We start from the raw sequence: 16,767 nt of genomic DNA, 5'->3' as shown, positions 1-16,767 counted from the left end.
AGTGAAGACACTTGCCAGTTGGTCAGCACATGCTCGGAGTACACGTCCTGGTAATCCGTTTGGCCCAGTGGCCTTGTGAATGTTGTCCAGTTTAAAGGTCTTACATCGGCTGCGAAAAGCGTGATCACACAGTCATCCGGAGCAGCTGATGCTCTCATGCATCTATTAGTGTTACTTGCCTCGAAGCGAGTCATAGCTCGTCTGGTAGGCACGTGTTACTGAGCAGCTCTCGGCGCTGCTTCCATTTGTAATCTGTAACAGTTTGCAAGCCCTGCCACATCCGACGAGCGTCGGAGCCAGTGTAGTACGATTCCATCTAAGTCCTGTATTGGCGCTTTTCCTGTTTGATGGTTCGTCGGAGGGCATAGCAGGATTTCTTATAAGTTTCCGGGTTAGAGTCCTGCTCCTTGAAAGCGGCAGTTTACCCTTTAGCTCAGTGTGAATGTTGCCTGCTGACGACGTCCTCTATGTACTTATTAATGAAGCCAGTTACTGATGTGGTGTACTCCTCAATACCATCGGAAGAATCCCGGAACATATTCCAGTCTGTGCTAGCAAAACAGTCCTGTAGTTTAGCGTCTGCTTCATCTGACCACTTGTTTTATATACAGAGTCACTGGTGCTTCCTGCTTTCATTTTTGTTTGTAAGCAGGAATCAGGAGAATAGAGTTATGGTCAGATTTGCCAAATGGAGGGCGAGGGAGAGCTTTGTACGCATCTCTGTGTGTGGAATAAAGGTGGTCTAGAATTGTTTTCCCTCTGGTTGTACATTTAACATGCTGATAGAAATGAGGTAAAACTGATTTAAGTTTCCCTGCATTAAAGTCCCCGGCCACTAGAAGCGCCGCCTCTGGATGAGCGTTATCCTGTTTGCTTGTGGCTGGAATACAGCTCATTGAGTGCGGTTTTAGTGCCTGGCTCGGTCTGTGGTGGTATGTAGACAGCAAGAAAAATACAGATGAAAACTCTAGGTAGATAGTGTGGCGTACAACTTATCATGAGATACTCTACCTCAGGTGAGCAAAACCTTGAGACTTCCTTAGATATCGTGCACCAGCAATTGTTTACAAATATGCATAGGCCCCGCCCCGTGTCTTACCAGAGGCTGCTGTTCTGTCTTGCCGATAGTGTATAACCCACCAGTGTTATGTTCTTAATGTCTTCGTTCAGACATGACTCTGTGAGACATAAGATATTACAGTTTTAAATGTCCCATCGGTAAGATATACGTGCTTTCAGTTTGTCAAATTTATTTTCCAGCGATTGAACATTAGCGAGCAGAACGGAAGGCAAGGGCAGATTAGCAAATCGTCACCTGATCCTCACAAGGCATCCTGATATCTTTCCGCAAAACCGATGTTTCCTTTTCCGGCGAATTACGGAGATCTGGGCCTGGTCGGGAGTCCGTAGTACAGTTGAAGTCTGACGTTTACATACACCTTAGCCAAATACATTTAAAAACTCAGTTTTTCACAATTCCTGACATGTAATCATAGTTAACATTCCTGGTCTTAGGTCAGTTAGGATCACCACTTTATTTTAAGAATGTGTAATGCCAGAATAATAGTAGAAAGAATGATTTATTACAGCTTTTATTTCTTTCATCACATTCCCAGTGGGTCAGACGTTTACATACACTCAATTAGTATTTGATAGCTTTGCCTTTAAATTGTTTAACTTGGGTCAAATGTGTCAGGTAGCCTTCCACAAGCTTCCCACAATAAGTTGGATGAATTTTGTCCCATTCCTCCTGACAGAGCTGGTGTAACTGAGTCAGGTTTGTAGGCCTCCTTGCTCGCACACGCTTTTTCAGTTCTGCCCACACATTTTCTATAGGATTGAGGTCAGGGCTTTGTGGTGGCCACTCCAATACCTTGACTTTGTTGTCCTTAAGCCATTTTGCCACAACTTTGCTTGCAAGTATGCTTGGGGTCATTGTCCATTTGGAAGACCCATTTGCGACCAAGCTTTAACTTCCTGACTGATGTCTTGAGATGTTGCTTCAATATATCCACATCATTTTCCTACCTCATGATGCCATCTATTTCATGAAGTGCACCAGTCCCTCCTGCAGCAAAGCACCCCCACAACGTGATGCTTCCACCCCCGTGCTTCACAGTTGGGAGGGTGTTCTTCGGCTTGCAAGCCTCCCCCTTTTTCCTCCAAAACATAACAATGGTCATTATGGCCAAACAGTTCTATTTTTGTTTCATCAGACCAGAGGACATTTCTCCAAAAAGTATGATCTTTGTCTCCATGTGTTGTTGCAAACCGTAGTCTGGCTTTTTATGGCGGTTATGGAGCAGTGGCTTCTTCCTTGCTGAGCAGCCTTTCAGGTTATGTCAATATAGGACTTGTTTTACTATGGATATAGATACTTTTGTACCTGTTTCCTCCAGCATCTTCACAAGGTCCTTTGCTGTTGTTCTGGGATTGATTTGCACTTTTCACACCAAAGTACATTCTTCTGTAGGAGACAGAACGCGCCTTCTTCCTGAGCGGTATGACGGCTGTGTGGTCCCATGGTGTTTATACTTGCGTACTATTGTTTGTACAGATGAACGTGGTACCTTCAGGCATTTGGAAATTGCTCCAAGGATGAACCAGACTTGTGGAGGTCTACACATTTTTTTTGAGGTCTTGGCTGATTTCTTTTGATTTTCCCATGATGTCAAGCAAAGAGGTACTGAGTTTGAAGGTAGGCCTTGAAATACATCCACAGGTACACCTCCAATTGACTCAAATTATGTAAATTAGAAGCTTCTAAAGCCATGACATCATTTTCTGGAATTTTCCAAGCTGTTTAAAGGCACAGTCAACTTAATGTATGTAAACTTCTGACCCACTGGAATTGTGATACAGTGAATTATAAGTGAAATAATCTGTCTGTAAACAATTAGCCAAAACTATAGTTTGTTAAGAAATTGGTGGAGTGGTTGAAAAACGAGTTTTAATGACTCCAACCTAAGTGTATGTTAACTTCCGACTTCAACTGTATATCCCTCGCGTCCTACTCATTGAAGAACTCTGTCTAATTTGAGGTGAGTAATCCCAGTTCTGATGTCGAGAAGCTCTTTCGGTCATAAGAGACGCTAGCACAACATTATGTACAAAACAAACTAATTAATTTAAATAGCAAGGTTGGTTAAGAGCCGATAAGACAGCAGCCCTTCCCTCTGGCGCCATCTTGTATTCTTATCCTTGCTGGTGTTTTCAGATCCAATGGGAAATCCACAGAAAAGGAGGGGTGGACAATTTAGACAAGCTGGTGACTGACTACAGCTGCAAAAGAAGAAACCTACGCTGGCCAGTTGTGATATTCTTCAATATCTTGGACATCTCGGCGTACAACGCGTTTGTCGTCTGGATGGCGTTGAACCAAGATTGGAGCAGAGGGAAGCTCCAGAGGAGATTGCTCTTTCTCGATGAGCTGGGCAAGGCATTGGTAAGACCTCAAATCCAGAGGCAACATATCCCAAGGACCCCAGCTTCTGCAGCCATCGTGAGGAGGATTCAGGAGGAGGATGCTGGTGCCCCATCTGCCCGACCCATAGAAACAACACCTCCAATACGGGAAGAAAGTGTGAGTGATGTTGTTGCATGTGTGTGTGTCTGACTCTCTTACCTTGGCCTGAAGTAACTATACATGTGAGTGAGATGTTAGTAAAATTCCTGAAGTGTTTTCATCATTCTAGATTGTAGCAACAACAAGAAGCGCTGTGATGTGTGTGGACCCAAGAAGGACAGGAAGACAGTACACATGCATCAAGTGCAAGAACAACATTCGTAACACACACAGTAAAAAACTCTGTCCCTCATGTGGTATGTAGACAGGCCTTAATTTGTGTTCAATGGGGCTCATTTATAATTTCCATAAAATACTGTATGTAAAATGTGTCCTTCCAGTTAGTTCAGTTCCAAGCAATAAACATCAATAGTGATGAATACCTTGTTTCATTCATATATGTTCAAGATAAACATGATTTATTCTACCGATGTCTTGATTATACGTTTTTTAATTTGAAATAAATGAATAGCGCTTTTATTGATAAATGTGAATCTTGCAAGGTAAATGGCAAATATTAACCATGTATGCTGTCTATATTTCTTGTAATTGATATCAGTCAACATCTCAGTATTTTTACGTAAATTGTTATGGCTGTATTGTTTTAAAAACCCAATAATGTTGTGCGTCCATCAGACACGCGAACATTGGGTAATTAACCAAAACATGGAAAACACGCGAGTTAAGCAGGTGTGCCTTGATGAAAGTTAATTTGTGGAATTTCTTTCCTTCTTAATGCGTATGAGCCAATCAGTTGTGTTGTGACAAGGTAGGGGTGGTATACAGAAGATAGCCCTATTTGGTAAAAGACCAAGTCCATATTAGGGCAAGAACAGCTCAAATAAGCAAAGTCATGAAGGTCAGTCAATGCGGGAAACGTTCTTTGAACGTTTCTTCAAGTGCAGTCACAAAAACCATTCAAGCGCTATGGTGAAATTGGCTCTCATGAGGACCGCCACAGGAAAGGAAGACCTGGAGTTACCTCTGCTGCAGAGAATAAGTTCATTAGACTTACCAGCCTCAGAAATTGCAGCCCAAATAAATGCTTCACAAAATTCAAGTAACAGACATCAACATCAACTGTTCAGAGAAGACAACGTGAATCAGGCCTTCATGGTCGATTTGCTGCAAAGAAACCACTAATAAAAGGACCAATAAGAAGAGACTTGCTTGGGCCAAGAAATACGAGCAATGGACATTAGACCAGTGGAAATATGTCCTTTGGTCTGATGAGTCCAAATTTAACAGTGGTGTCTTTGTGAGAAGCAGAGTAGATGAACGGACTATCTCTGCATGTGTGGTTCCCACCATGAAGCATGGAGGAGGAGGTGTGATGGTGCTTAACTGGTGACACTCTGTGATTTATTTAGAATTCAGGGCAAACTATAGTTTTAATGTCTTCACTATTATTCTACAATGTAGAAAATAGTAAAAAATAAATAAAAATACTTGAATGAGTAGGTGTGTCCAAACTTTGACAGGTACTGTAGGTCTTGATGCCCTTGGCCAGTTTGATGCAGGGTCCTATTGTAGTGCACTATCTAGGGAATAGGTTGCCATTGAGCACTACATTTGTGTTCTTCTTACCTTAGAGATGTAGGCCTTGATGCCCTCGGCCAGTTTGATGCAGGGCTCTCCAAACAGCTGAGCCAGGTTCTCTGGGATGTCTTGGTCTTTATCCAGAGCATTTAACAGACTGAGACACTTCAGCTCCTCTGTTACACCCTGGCTACGCACCTAAAGGGAGGAGAGAATCGAAAAAATTGAGTTACGAGAGATAGTATAAGTGTTATAAGCGTACGTAGCAGTAACAAAGCATTCAGCAGACTGATACACTTCAACTGCTCTATAATGCCCTGGCGGGAAAAAAAGAGTGTATTTAACCTTTATTTAACTAGGCAAGTCAGTTAAGAACAAATTCTTATTTACAAGGATGGCCTTGGAACAGTGGGTTGTTGCCTTGTTCAGAGGCAGAACGACAGATTTTTACCTTGTCAGCTCAGGGATTCGATCCAGCAACCTTTCGGTTACTGGCCCAACGCTCTAACCACAAGGCTACGTGCCTCCGCAAAATCACCCGACCTCAAGTCCGTGAATCAGGCCTTCATGGTCGAATTGCTGCAAAGAAACCACCACTATAGGACACCAATAATAAGAAGAGACTTGCTTGGGCCAAGAAACACGAGCAATGGACATTAGACCAGTGGAAATATGTCCTTTGGTCTAATGAGTCCAAATTTGAGATTTTTGGTTCCAACCGCTGTGTCTTTGTGAGATGCAGAGTAGATGAACGGATGATCTCCACATATGTGGTTCCCACCGTGAAGCATGGAGGAGGAGGTATGATGGTGCTTTGCTGGTGACACTGTGATTTATTTAGAATTCAAGGCAAGCATGGCTACCACAGCATTCTGCAGCTATACACCATCCCATATGGTTTGTGCTTCGTGGGACTTTCATTTGCTTTTCAACAGGACAGTGACCCATCACACATCCAGGCTGTGTAAGGGCTTTTTGACCTGGAATGTGATGCATCTACAGGGAGGAGAGAATATAAAAGACTTAGAGTGACATAAAGCCATATAAGCAATGCATAGATTGATATAGAGCATTCAACAGACAGAAACTTTAGCTCCTCTGTTATGCCCTGGCTACGCACCTAGAGGGAAGGAACAGGGAAAACATATTTTAGGAGAGGTAGTGTAAGTGTTATAAGTGTGACATATGGCATTCATAGGCACTTTGTATGTCACAATCAATGAGCGATTCCGTCGATGATGGCAGACCAACAGCAAGATGAGAACAAGATTGTAACAAAGGATCGGTCATTTTATGAATGTTAGTGCTTTCATTATGTCTGGAATGTGTTGTCCTTAATAACAGTTTCAATGACATTCACAGACTGCTTAACTAGCGGTTTGATTCTCCTGGAATGAACTCGAACATACACCCAGATCCCCAGATATCTAATGGGCCAATAAACCAACCACTCCTCCAGGGCACACAGGAAATACAAAAATGTCTCTCTTTTCTTGCTCTCTTTTTGTCTTTCTCTCCATCTGAGACTGAGTTAATTTCTGTATTACGTTTGAGTCTGTGTGTAATTTGTATGTAATTGAGTGTGTGTGTAATTTGTGGCCAGGGGTATGGAACCGTTCAGCATCACGGTTGGGGGGGGTTGTACTATTGACTCTTTAACAAGGCCCAACAGGGGTATGACTGCGGTGTGTGTGCATGCGAGCATACAGTATATATGTGGGTGATTGTGTGGGGGGGTTGCTTTCTTCACATTCTCTCAGACCTATTGTTGACGTTTGAATGGTTCTCTATCCTCCTAATAAAAGGGGAGTGAGGGAGGAGACATAGGAGTGATTCCTCACGAAACCCAGTCAACAAAAAAAAGATCTATGGATTATATTTCATGAAAAATTCCCAAATCATGATTGACATATATACTGTATCTAAATGCATGTTGTTGACATATATACTGTATCTAAATGCATAATTGGGAAATAATTGATAAACGTTGGCATATTTATGACATTTTGGCCTTCCCAGGACTCCATAATGTTTCATCCGTTTTGATTTCAAGAAAACTTTTTTTCACATGAATTTGACGCGTACCAAAACAGGGTGTGATCATTCTACAGTGGTCCCTGCAGCGTACACTCAAACCCCAGTGACTAGAATGTATTAAGAACGTCCAGCTTCAATTGACGCAACAGTCAGCGTTTGAGCTGGCAACACTGTTTTTTTACAAACATTTTGCACAAACAGTCCTTACAAATGTGACCACTTTATTTGTGGATGCAAATAGAAGTGGCGACAGCATAACACAATCATCCAAACCGGAAAATGTAGGCCACATTAGTCCTAGCGTTAACTGAGGAAAGATTGACCTAAACACAAGCAGTCATATTCAACTAACTCTCGGCTGACAGAAATCATAATTTCAATTAGACAATAGAAATTACGGGTGAGTTTACCATTGATGGAAATAATTTCATAAAACTCTTTCCAAAAATCGAAAGTAATCCGATGGGTAGTTTGTGGACACCGCCATGTTTCATTTTTCTGGTCAACCAAAGATAAAAAATGAGACTAGATGAGTTTGATCTGTTTGCGGTACGCATGTTGAAGGGGGTGTGTCGTCTACCATTACTCACTTCCCGTCATTCACTTCCGGAAGTTTACTCGAAAGATGAGTGAACCATCCCTCACCTCATTTTGTTATAACATCTTTGGTTTGACAGATGTTTACGTGACAACCAGAATGCATTGTATAATGTCAACAAACATGGCGCCCCACATACCTGGCATATAGATTAGCATTAGCTCATCATAATCAGTACAACCTTCAAAAAAGTATTTTACACACATCATATGTGTCCATTACAATCTATGCATGAATAGGAATGCATGATTTGTCACAAGAACTTGAAAACGTAAATACATTATGAAAACAATAAATACAGTTGAAGCCGGAAGTTTACATACACTTAGGTTGAAGTTATTAAAACTCGTTTTTCAAACCACTCCACAAATGTCTTGTTAACAAACTATAGTTTTGGCAAGTTGGTTAGGACATCTACTTTGTGCATGACAAGTAATTTTTCCAACAATTGTTTACAGACAGATTATTTCACTTATAATTCACGGTATAACAATTCCAGTGGGTCAGAAGTTTACATAAACTAAGTTGACTGTGCCTTTAAACAGCTTGGAAAATTCCAGAAAATGATGTCATGGCTTTAGAAGCTTCTGATAGGCTAATTTACATAATTTGAGTAATTTGGAGATGTACCTGTGGATGTATTTCAAGGCCTACCTTCAAACTCAGTGCCTCTTTGCTTGACATCATGGGAAAATCAAAAGAAATCAGCCAAGACCTCAACAAAAAAATTGTAGACCTCCACAAGTCTGGTTCATCCTTGGGAGCAATTTCCAAATGCCTGGAGGTACCACGTTCATCTGTACAAACAATAGTACACAAGTATAAACACCATGGAACCACACAGCCGTCAAACCGCTCAGGAAGGAGGCGCGTTCTGTCTCCTAGAGATGAACATACTTTGGTGTGAAAAGTGCAAATCAATCCCAGAACAACAGCAAAGGACCTTGTGAAGATGCTGGAGGAAACAGGTACAAAAGTATCTATATCCACAGTAAAACAAGTCCTATATTGACATAACCTGAAAGGCCGCTCAGCAAGGAAGAAGCCGCTGCTCCAAAATCGCCATAAAAAAGCCAGACTACGGTTTGCAACTGCACACGGGGACAAAGATCATACTTTTTGGAGAAATGTCCTCTGGTCTGATGAAACAAAAATAGAACTGTTTGGCCATAATGACCATTGTTATGTTTTGGAGGAAAAAGGGGGATGCTTGCAAGCCGAAGAACACCATCCCAACCGTGAAGCACGGGGGTGGAATCATCATGTTGTGGTGGTGCTTTGCGGCAGGAGGGACTGGTGCACTTCACAAAATAGATGGCATCATGAGGTAGGAAAATTATGTGGATATATTGAAGCAACATCTCAAGACATCAGTCAAATGGGTCTTCAAAATGGACAATGACCCCAAGCATACTTGCAAGCAAAGTTGTGGCAAATTGGCTTAAAACTTCTTAAGTGTAGGGGGCAGTAATTTCGTTTTTGGCCAAAAAACGTACCCATTTGAAACTGCCTATTTCTCAGCCCCCGAAACTAGAATATGCATATAATTGTCAAATTAGGATAGAAAACACTCTAAAGTTTCCAAACTGTCAACATTTTGTCTGTGAGTTTAACAGAATTGATATTGCAGGCTAAAACCTGAGGAAAATCCAATCAGGAAGTGCCTCTGTTTTTGAAACCTCTCTGTTCTTATGCATCCCTAATACCCATTTAAAGGGATATCAACCAGATTCCTTTTTCTATGGCTTCCCTAAGGTGTCAACAGCCTTTAGACATAGTTTCAGGCTTTTATTTTGAAAAATGAGCGAGAACAATCACATTGCATAAGTGAATATGTGGGGGCTCTCAGAGTGAGTTGTGCGCAACAGAGAAAGGCGGCCATTGTTACACCCGGTCCTAGTGAAAAACCAACACTCCCGGTTGATATATTATCGAATAGATATTTGAAAAACAACCTGAGGATTGATTATAAAAAACGTTTGACATGTTTCTGTGGACATTATGGATATTATCTGGAATTTTTGTCTGCGTTGTCGTGAACGCTTTTTCCTGTGGATTTCTCAGCATAACGCACGAAACAAACGGAGGCATTTGGATATAAAAATATCTTTATGGAACAAAAGGAACATTTGTTGTCTAACTGGGAGTCTCGTGAGTGAAAACATCCGAAGATCAAAGGTAAACCATTCATTTGATTGCTTTTCTGATTTTCGTGACCAAGTTACCTGATGCTAAGAGTACTTATTGTTTTGTCGAGCGAGCGATAAACTTACACAAACGCTTGTATTGCTTTCGCTGTAAAGCATCATTTCAAAATCTGACGACAGGTGGATTAACAAAAGGCTAAGCTGTGTTTTGCAATATTGCACTTGTGATTTCACGAATATGAATATTTTCTAGTAATATTATTTGACTGTGGCGCTATGCTATTCAGTGTTGCTGATGTCAATTATCCCGGATCCGGGATGGGTGGTTCAGAAAGGTTAAGGCAACAAAGTCAAGGTATTGGAGTGGCCTCAATCCTATAGAAAATGTGTGGGCAGAACTGAAAAGGCGTGTGCGAGCAAGGAGGCCTACAAACCTGACTCAGTTACCCCAGCTCTGTCAGGAGGAATGGGACAAAATTCATCAAACTTATTGTGGGAGCTTCAAACAAATTGTCCACAACAGTGAAATGGGCTACATCTATTTGAAATAATGAGGAGGCGGAACATATCTAAATTCAAACTGTTGTTCGAAAATAAAACTTGTTGTAAAATAATTTCAAATTGACAAGTTTAAATATAGCCTGTAGATAATTTGCAGGCTTAGTTTGAGGGCAGGGTGGGTTAACATTCATGTTGCGTAACAATCACATTTTGGAACAGTTGAGTGCATTCTGACATCACGTTGGAGATATTTGGAACTCACACGTGAAAAGGTTCATTTATGAATATTGAAATATATAAACATAAATATAGAAAATATACCATTTGGATTTGGCAAAATTATCAATATATTGTTTAACATAATATACTCTACGGGCATATCAATGTTCCCGAGTGGGATCTCTGCTAGTTTTAAAGTTATGGCCCATTTTATAAACAGAAATTGGTATATTAGGCAATGTATCCAATCACAGTCCTCTTTTTACTTGCATCATTGCACATTCTGTAAATCACCAGCAGACGGCGGCCATTTTGAAACTATTTTCACATTCACTCTGTTGGTAATGCTTACTTAAAAGTTTCATATGACACAAATGTTTGCTATGTAGCACTTACAGACTAAACAATATGGAGTCTTAAAAGAGGCCCGGGTAAGGCCAAAATGTCATAAATATGCCAACTTTGATAAATTATTTCTCAATTATGCTTTTAGATACAAATGTCAAATATATGTCAACAATCCTTTCTCCAATGGACTATTCTATCGATTACATTTTGTGAAAATCCTCAAAATCATGGTCTTATTTGTCTGTGTTTCATGAGGAATCACTAGTATAAAACAAGATTCTGGCACATTCTACTTACGGGAAGTGTCTGGGTTCTCCAAAACAGTGGCTGGCTGCGCCTCAATCCAATATAGCCAGACATGGGGTGCATCTCCATACTCTTGACAGTAGCATCCTCTCATCTCCTTTTCTTAGTCTAAAACGTTGTTAAAGTGCATGACTAATTTGTAAAAATACAAGAGCGATTGCTTTTTAAAATATTTTCACCGTATTGCTGTGTTTTCAGATGACTGCTAATGTAGAAGATGAGACGAGGAAAATAAGGAAAAGGAAGCCACGTTAGGGTGCATCTCAAAAGTCTATGTCTGGCTGGACTGCTGACTTTGCATTGTCTTTGTGATATCAGTGAGAGTTGATGTTTGTGCATGAGTGTGCATGGCATGAAAGAGAAAAAGTAAAAGTGGGCTATTGGTGTCTTTGTAGGCCATGGTCAAATTATTTGTTATTAAGGGGTATTCGTTTTCACAGGGCTAGTTAGGGAGTGGCTGGATTTGTGTGTGTGTGTGTGTGTGTGTGTGTGTGTGTGTGTGTGTGTGTGTGTGTGTGTGTGTGTGTGTGTGTGTGTGTGTGTGTGTGTGTGTGTGTGTGTGTGTGTGTGTGTGTGTGTGTGAATCCAAACCTCATTATTATAATAGAGATAATATCTACTTGAGGGCACTGAAGAGATAATGGGATAATTAAAAAGTCTTAAAGTACAGTTATTTTAACAGATGTTTACAGCAGGGAAGTGGAGACTGCAGTGTGTGCAAGTGTGTGTGTGTGTGTAATCCTTCCCTCCCATTAGAAAAAAACCTATTACAGGATTAATATGTCATTAACTCTTCCCATAGCCAGGTGGAGGGGTCAGAGAGGACAGGAACACACACAAATCGACAAAGCCCCACAGATCTCAGGAACGCCATCAAGGAAGTGGGGAACAATGTAGCAGTGTTACCTCCGGAGTCCCGGACACCAAGCACCGGCCATGGCCCAGGGAGTGTGTGTGTGTGTGTTCACAACGCAGGATTTTACCAAGTCTTATTAAAGGTGATTATGGAAGAGAAGCCAGCCATGTAACTCAAATCCGGGCCCAGAGACCTGGAGTGTGTGTGTGTGAGGGAGTGTGTCTGTGTATGTCATGCATGTGTCTATGTTTAAGCGCTTCTGTACATTACATTTTGTAAGTGTGTAAGTGTGTTTCACTCCTCCCTACACTGTTATTACAAGAGCACAAAGGAGGAAAAGGAGGTAGGAAAAAGAGGAGTGTAGGAGTTCAGCCATGTTCAGCCATCATCAACTAGATTCAGCCTCGGACTGATTCTTTTCTTGAGCTTATGGTCAGGTGGCTGGAACATAATTACAAATAATTTGTAGACTGCAAATTGAGCGCAAGAAGCCCACACACACATATTTGACTAAAACATAATCATTTCAAACCTGATGATGGCCCATGTTAACTCCAGGAAACTGTTGAGCGTTGCAGTTCTTGACACACTCAAACCAGTGTGCCGGGCACCTACTAACATACTCTGTTCAAAAGGCACTTAAATATTTCGTCTTGTCCATTCACTCTGAATGGCACACACACAATCCATGTCTAAATTTTCTGAAGGCTTATAAATCATTCTTTAAATCTCTCTCCTCCTCTTCATCTACACTGACTGAAGTGAATTTAAGAACTTACAATAAGGGATCATAGCTTTCACCTGACAATAAGGGATCATAGCTTTCACCTGGATTCACCTGATCAGTCTATGTTATGGAAAGAATTGTACACTCAGTGTATATCTCTCTATTACGATTGGGAATACTTCCAAAATTAAAACCACTCGGAGCTGATTTGCTGGCATTTTTACAGTAATTTATGTCCAACGATTAAAAAAAAGATATACACTACCATTCAAAAGATTGGGGTCACTTAGAAATGTCCTTGTTTAAAAGAAAAGCACATTTTTTGCCCATTAAAAAACATAAAATTGATCAGAAATACAGTGTAGACATTGTTAATGTTGTAATCGACTATTGTAGCTGGAAACAGCTGATTCTTTTAAATGGAATATCTACATAGGCGTAGAGGCCCATTATCAGCAACCATCACTGCTGTGTTCCAATGGCACGTTGTGTTAGCTAATCCAAGTTTATAATTTTAAAAGGCTAATTGATCATTACAAAACCCTTTTGCAATTGAAAACTGTCGTCCTGATTAAAGAAGCAATAAAACTGGCCAATGTATGGAATAGGGTGCCATTTGGGACACAGTCATTGTATAAATCAGAAACAGAATGGTAACCAACCAGCCAAGAGTAATTTTTTCTCTCCCTCCCCGTCTCCTCCCTCCATTCCCCTGGTCCCCTTCTCATGTCCTTGAGAACATAGTTCTTGTTCTTTTAAACACATGCTGTAATGATTAGCTACGATAACACAATGAAGCACACACACACATTAAGTAGAACAGGTGATTACAGATTTTCATTCACTTTAAACCAGGGTTAATTTAAAGCTGCAATTTGTAACTTTTTGGGCGACTTGACCAAATTCACATAGAAATGTGAGTTACAGATCTGTCATTCTCATTTAAAGCAAGTCTAGGAAGCGGCAGATCTGTTCTATGTGTGTTATTTCAATGATTCCCTTGCTGATCTCACGGTCAGTTTGGCGTTGCCACAAATGTTAAGGTCAGCAGTTATGGTAATATATTCCTACATCAGAACAACATGGGGCTTCAGTTCAGCCAACTAACAGACAGAACCCGCTGCTTCCTGGGTTCTGTCCCAGGGTTCCACTTCCATCTATGACTCATTGCATTCTACTGTGTCCAAAATCGCTCATGCATCCAATTGGCTACCGCCTCCAAACGCCTAGCGCGTCCAAGACGCTAACGTTGTCTCTAACCTCTGACCTCTCATCTGAACCTCCTGCTAAGGAACACAAGAGCTAGGATAATTTTCCTAGAACAGCCTGAAGCCACTGGATTCTTTGTCATGGAGGAGTGAGAGGGAAAATATGTTTTAGGGAGATGAGGCAATAGCGGGGTAAAGAGAGATTGGGAAGTTTAAAAAAATAGGGAAGAGGTGTGGGAGGGGTTAGGGAAAGGGGAGAAGACAGAAGGGAGTGAGAGCAGAGAGAGAAGGAAGAGGCGATAAAGAGGTTAGGAAAGAGGGTAGAGGACAGCGGAGAGGGGAGTAGAAGGGATAGAGTACAGAAAGGAGAACGAAGAAGAGGGAAAAGGAGGGTAAAGAGAAATAGAGGCCTCGAGTCGGGAGAGAGAGAAGAAGAATGCGAGAGAGGAGAAAAAGAGGGGAATGTTCTTCCAGTAGCTTGAATTAATAGCTCGAGAAATGAGAGTTGACTGTGGGACAGGAGGGTCCAATTTCTACATTTATTTTGCTTTGGAGTGTGTCAATCTCAAGGTCAAATCAAATTAAAGGTTATCTCTCTCTCTCTCAATTTTCTATTCAATTCGCTTTATTGGCATGACGTAACAATGTACATATTGCCAAAGCTTATTTTGGATATTTTCAATATAAAAATAAGAATCAAAATTGTCAATGGGACAACAGTAACAACAATAACCAAGGGTCAAAATAACCATACATTGAACAATAACCATACAGTAGAGTACATGTGCAGGTTGATTGGTCTGTCAGACACTGTCCCTCAACTTATGGCAGGCAGCAATGTAGTGCGCTGCCAACCCACAGCTCTCTGCGTCCTCCCCCAACAGGACGGGTAGCCTATCCTCATCAGAGAGGTCTTTGAAACCTTGAATTCACAATTCCTGACATTTAATCCAAGTAAAAATTCCCTGTCTTAGGTCAGTTAGGATCACCACTTTATTTTAAGAATGTGAAATGTCAGAATAATAGTAGATGCTCTCACTCCCTTCTGATTGATGCAGTGTTTTATATGCACTGCAGAGATAATTGCTTGATGGAAAAGTGTTTTCTCATATGATCTTTATTTAGTATTTGTCAAGAGCTACAGTTGTTTTCCCCCTATTGTAAATGTCTTTCAAGTGATTGGAGTGTGTGTGTGTGTTCACAACGCAGGATTGTGGGAAAGGGGATTCGCTAGTCTAGGAAGCCAAGTACAAATTGGGAAGATTAGTGTGTGTGTGTATATATATATATATATATATATATATATATATATATATATATATTAGTGTGTGTGTATCCGTCTGCCAGAAGTGTGTGTGTATCCGTCTGCCAGCCCGTCAGTCCGACCGACCTACCTACTGACAGACCGACCCACTCACTGTCTCACATGCAGTGTTACGCATCCCAAATGGTACTCTACTCCCTATAAAGCACACTACTTTTGACCAAGGGGCCATAGGGTGTGCGTGTGTGTTTCCGTCTCTGTATATTTGTAGTACACGCTGACATAATCTATAGCAGTGACACTATCCTCTCTTCTTCCCGCTCATTTGTTGACTGATTTTGACCTATTGCTCTCTCTATAACGCACAAAAACTGTATATAAAAAGGTTTGCGTTATGCAAGTCAGTTGCACAACACTCATTGGCAGGAGAGAATGAATTGAGAGAGAAGAAAGAGAAAGGGGTGAGAGAGCGAGAAGGAGCGGAAAGATGGGTAGAGAGAGAGAGAAATAGGAAATAAGTGAGAAGGAAAGAGAGAAACAAAGAGATAGTGTGTGTACTTTGGCAGAAGAGAATGTGTGTGACGTTTATTATAGTAGCTTTGAGGGAAATGTCATGCATTGTGCTATTAAGATAAACCGCTAAAAGATTAGTATATATACACACACATATATACACACACACTAATCTTATACTATAGGAGACAATTAAAGTATGTTGATCTTTCCAAAGTCTTTCCCAACAGTGTGTTGTATCCAATCCAAGCACACCGAGTTGGCATAGCAGAAATGATGGCTGCGTCTTGTCCAAGGAACTTAAATGTATATTTTTTCCCCGCTGTGTCTCTTTCTCCAACTCCCTCTCTCTCCTTCTCCCTTTCTGCTGGATCGAGCATAGCCTTGCATCATCAGTTAGAAACTACATTATAAAGGCTTGTCTGTATCAGCATGATATTGACCAGTCTAGTGTTAACGTTTACTCAGTTTAAATCAATATGCAAAATCAATTACACTACCGGTCTAAAGTTTAAGAACACCTACTCATTCAAGAGTTTTTCTTTATTTGTACTATTTTCTACATTGTAGAATAATAGTGAAGACATCAAAACTATGAAATAAAAAAGTGTTAAATCAAAATATAATTTTGAGTATTCAAATAGCCAACCTTTGCCTTGATGACAGCTTTGCATACTCTTTGCATTCTCTCAACCAGCTTCATGAGGTAGTCACCTGGAATGCAATTCAATTAACAGGTGTGCCAATAACTTCGAAAGTTTCTTCAAGTGCAGTCTCAAAAACCATCAAGCGCTACGATGAAATTGGCTCTCATGACGACCGCCACAGGAATGGAAGACCCAGAGTTACCTCTGCTGCGAAGGATAAGTTCATTAGAGTTAGCAGCCTCAGAAATGGCAGCCCAAATAAATGCTTCATAGAGTTCAAGTAACAGACACA

The 16,767-nt window shown here is 40.9% G+C and overlaps 1 protein-coding gene across 1 annotated transcript in view; it reads right to left on the bottom strand.

Moving 5' to 3' along the window:
• The window catches only part of tnfsf10l (TNF superfamily member 10, like), a 56,652-nt gene that overhangs the window by 28,740 nt on the left and 11,145 nt on the right, over positions 1-16,767 (bottom strand). The window contains exon 2 of the mRNA XM_038995552.1: positions 5,153-5,302. Coding sequence (XP_038851480.1) covers positions 5,153-5,302 — 150 coding nt within the window. The remainder of the gene's footprint in view (positions 1-5,152; positions 5,303-16,767) is intronic.

The sequence above is a fragment of the Salvelinus namaycush genome, chromosome 6 (assembly GCF_016432855.1).
Source record: "Salvelinus namaycush isolate Seneca chromosome 6, SaNama_1.0, whole genome shotgun sequence".
Classification (NCBI taxonomy): domain Eukaryota; kingdom Metazoa; phylum Chordata; class Actinopteri; order Salmoniformes; family Salmonidae; genus Salvelinus; species Salvelinus namaycush.
The sequence above is the reverse complement of the archived record's forward strand: the minus strand, read 5'-3'. Positions and strand labels throughout refer to the sequence as shown.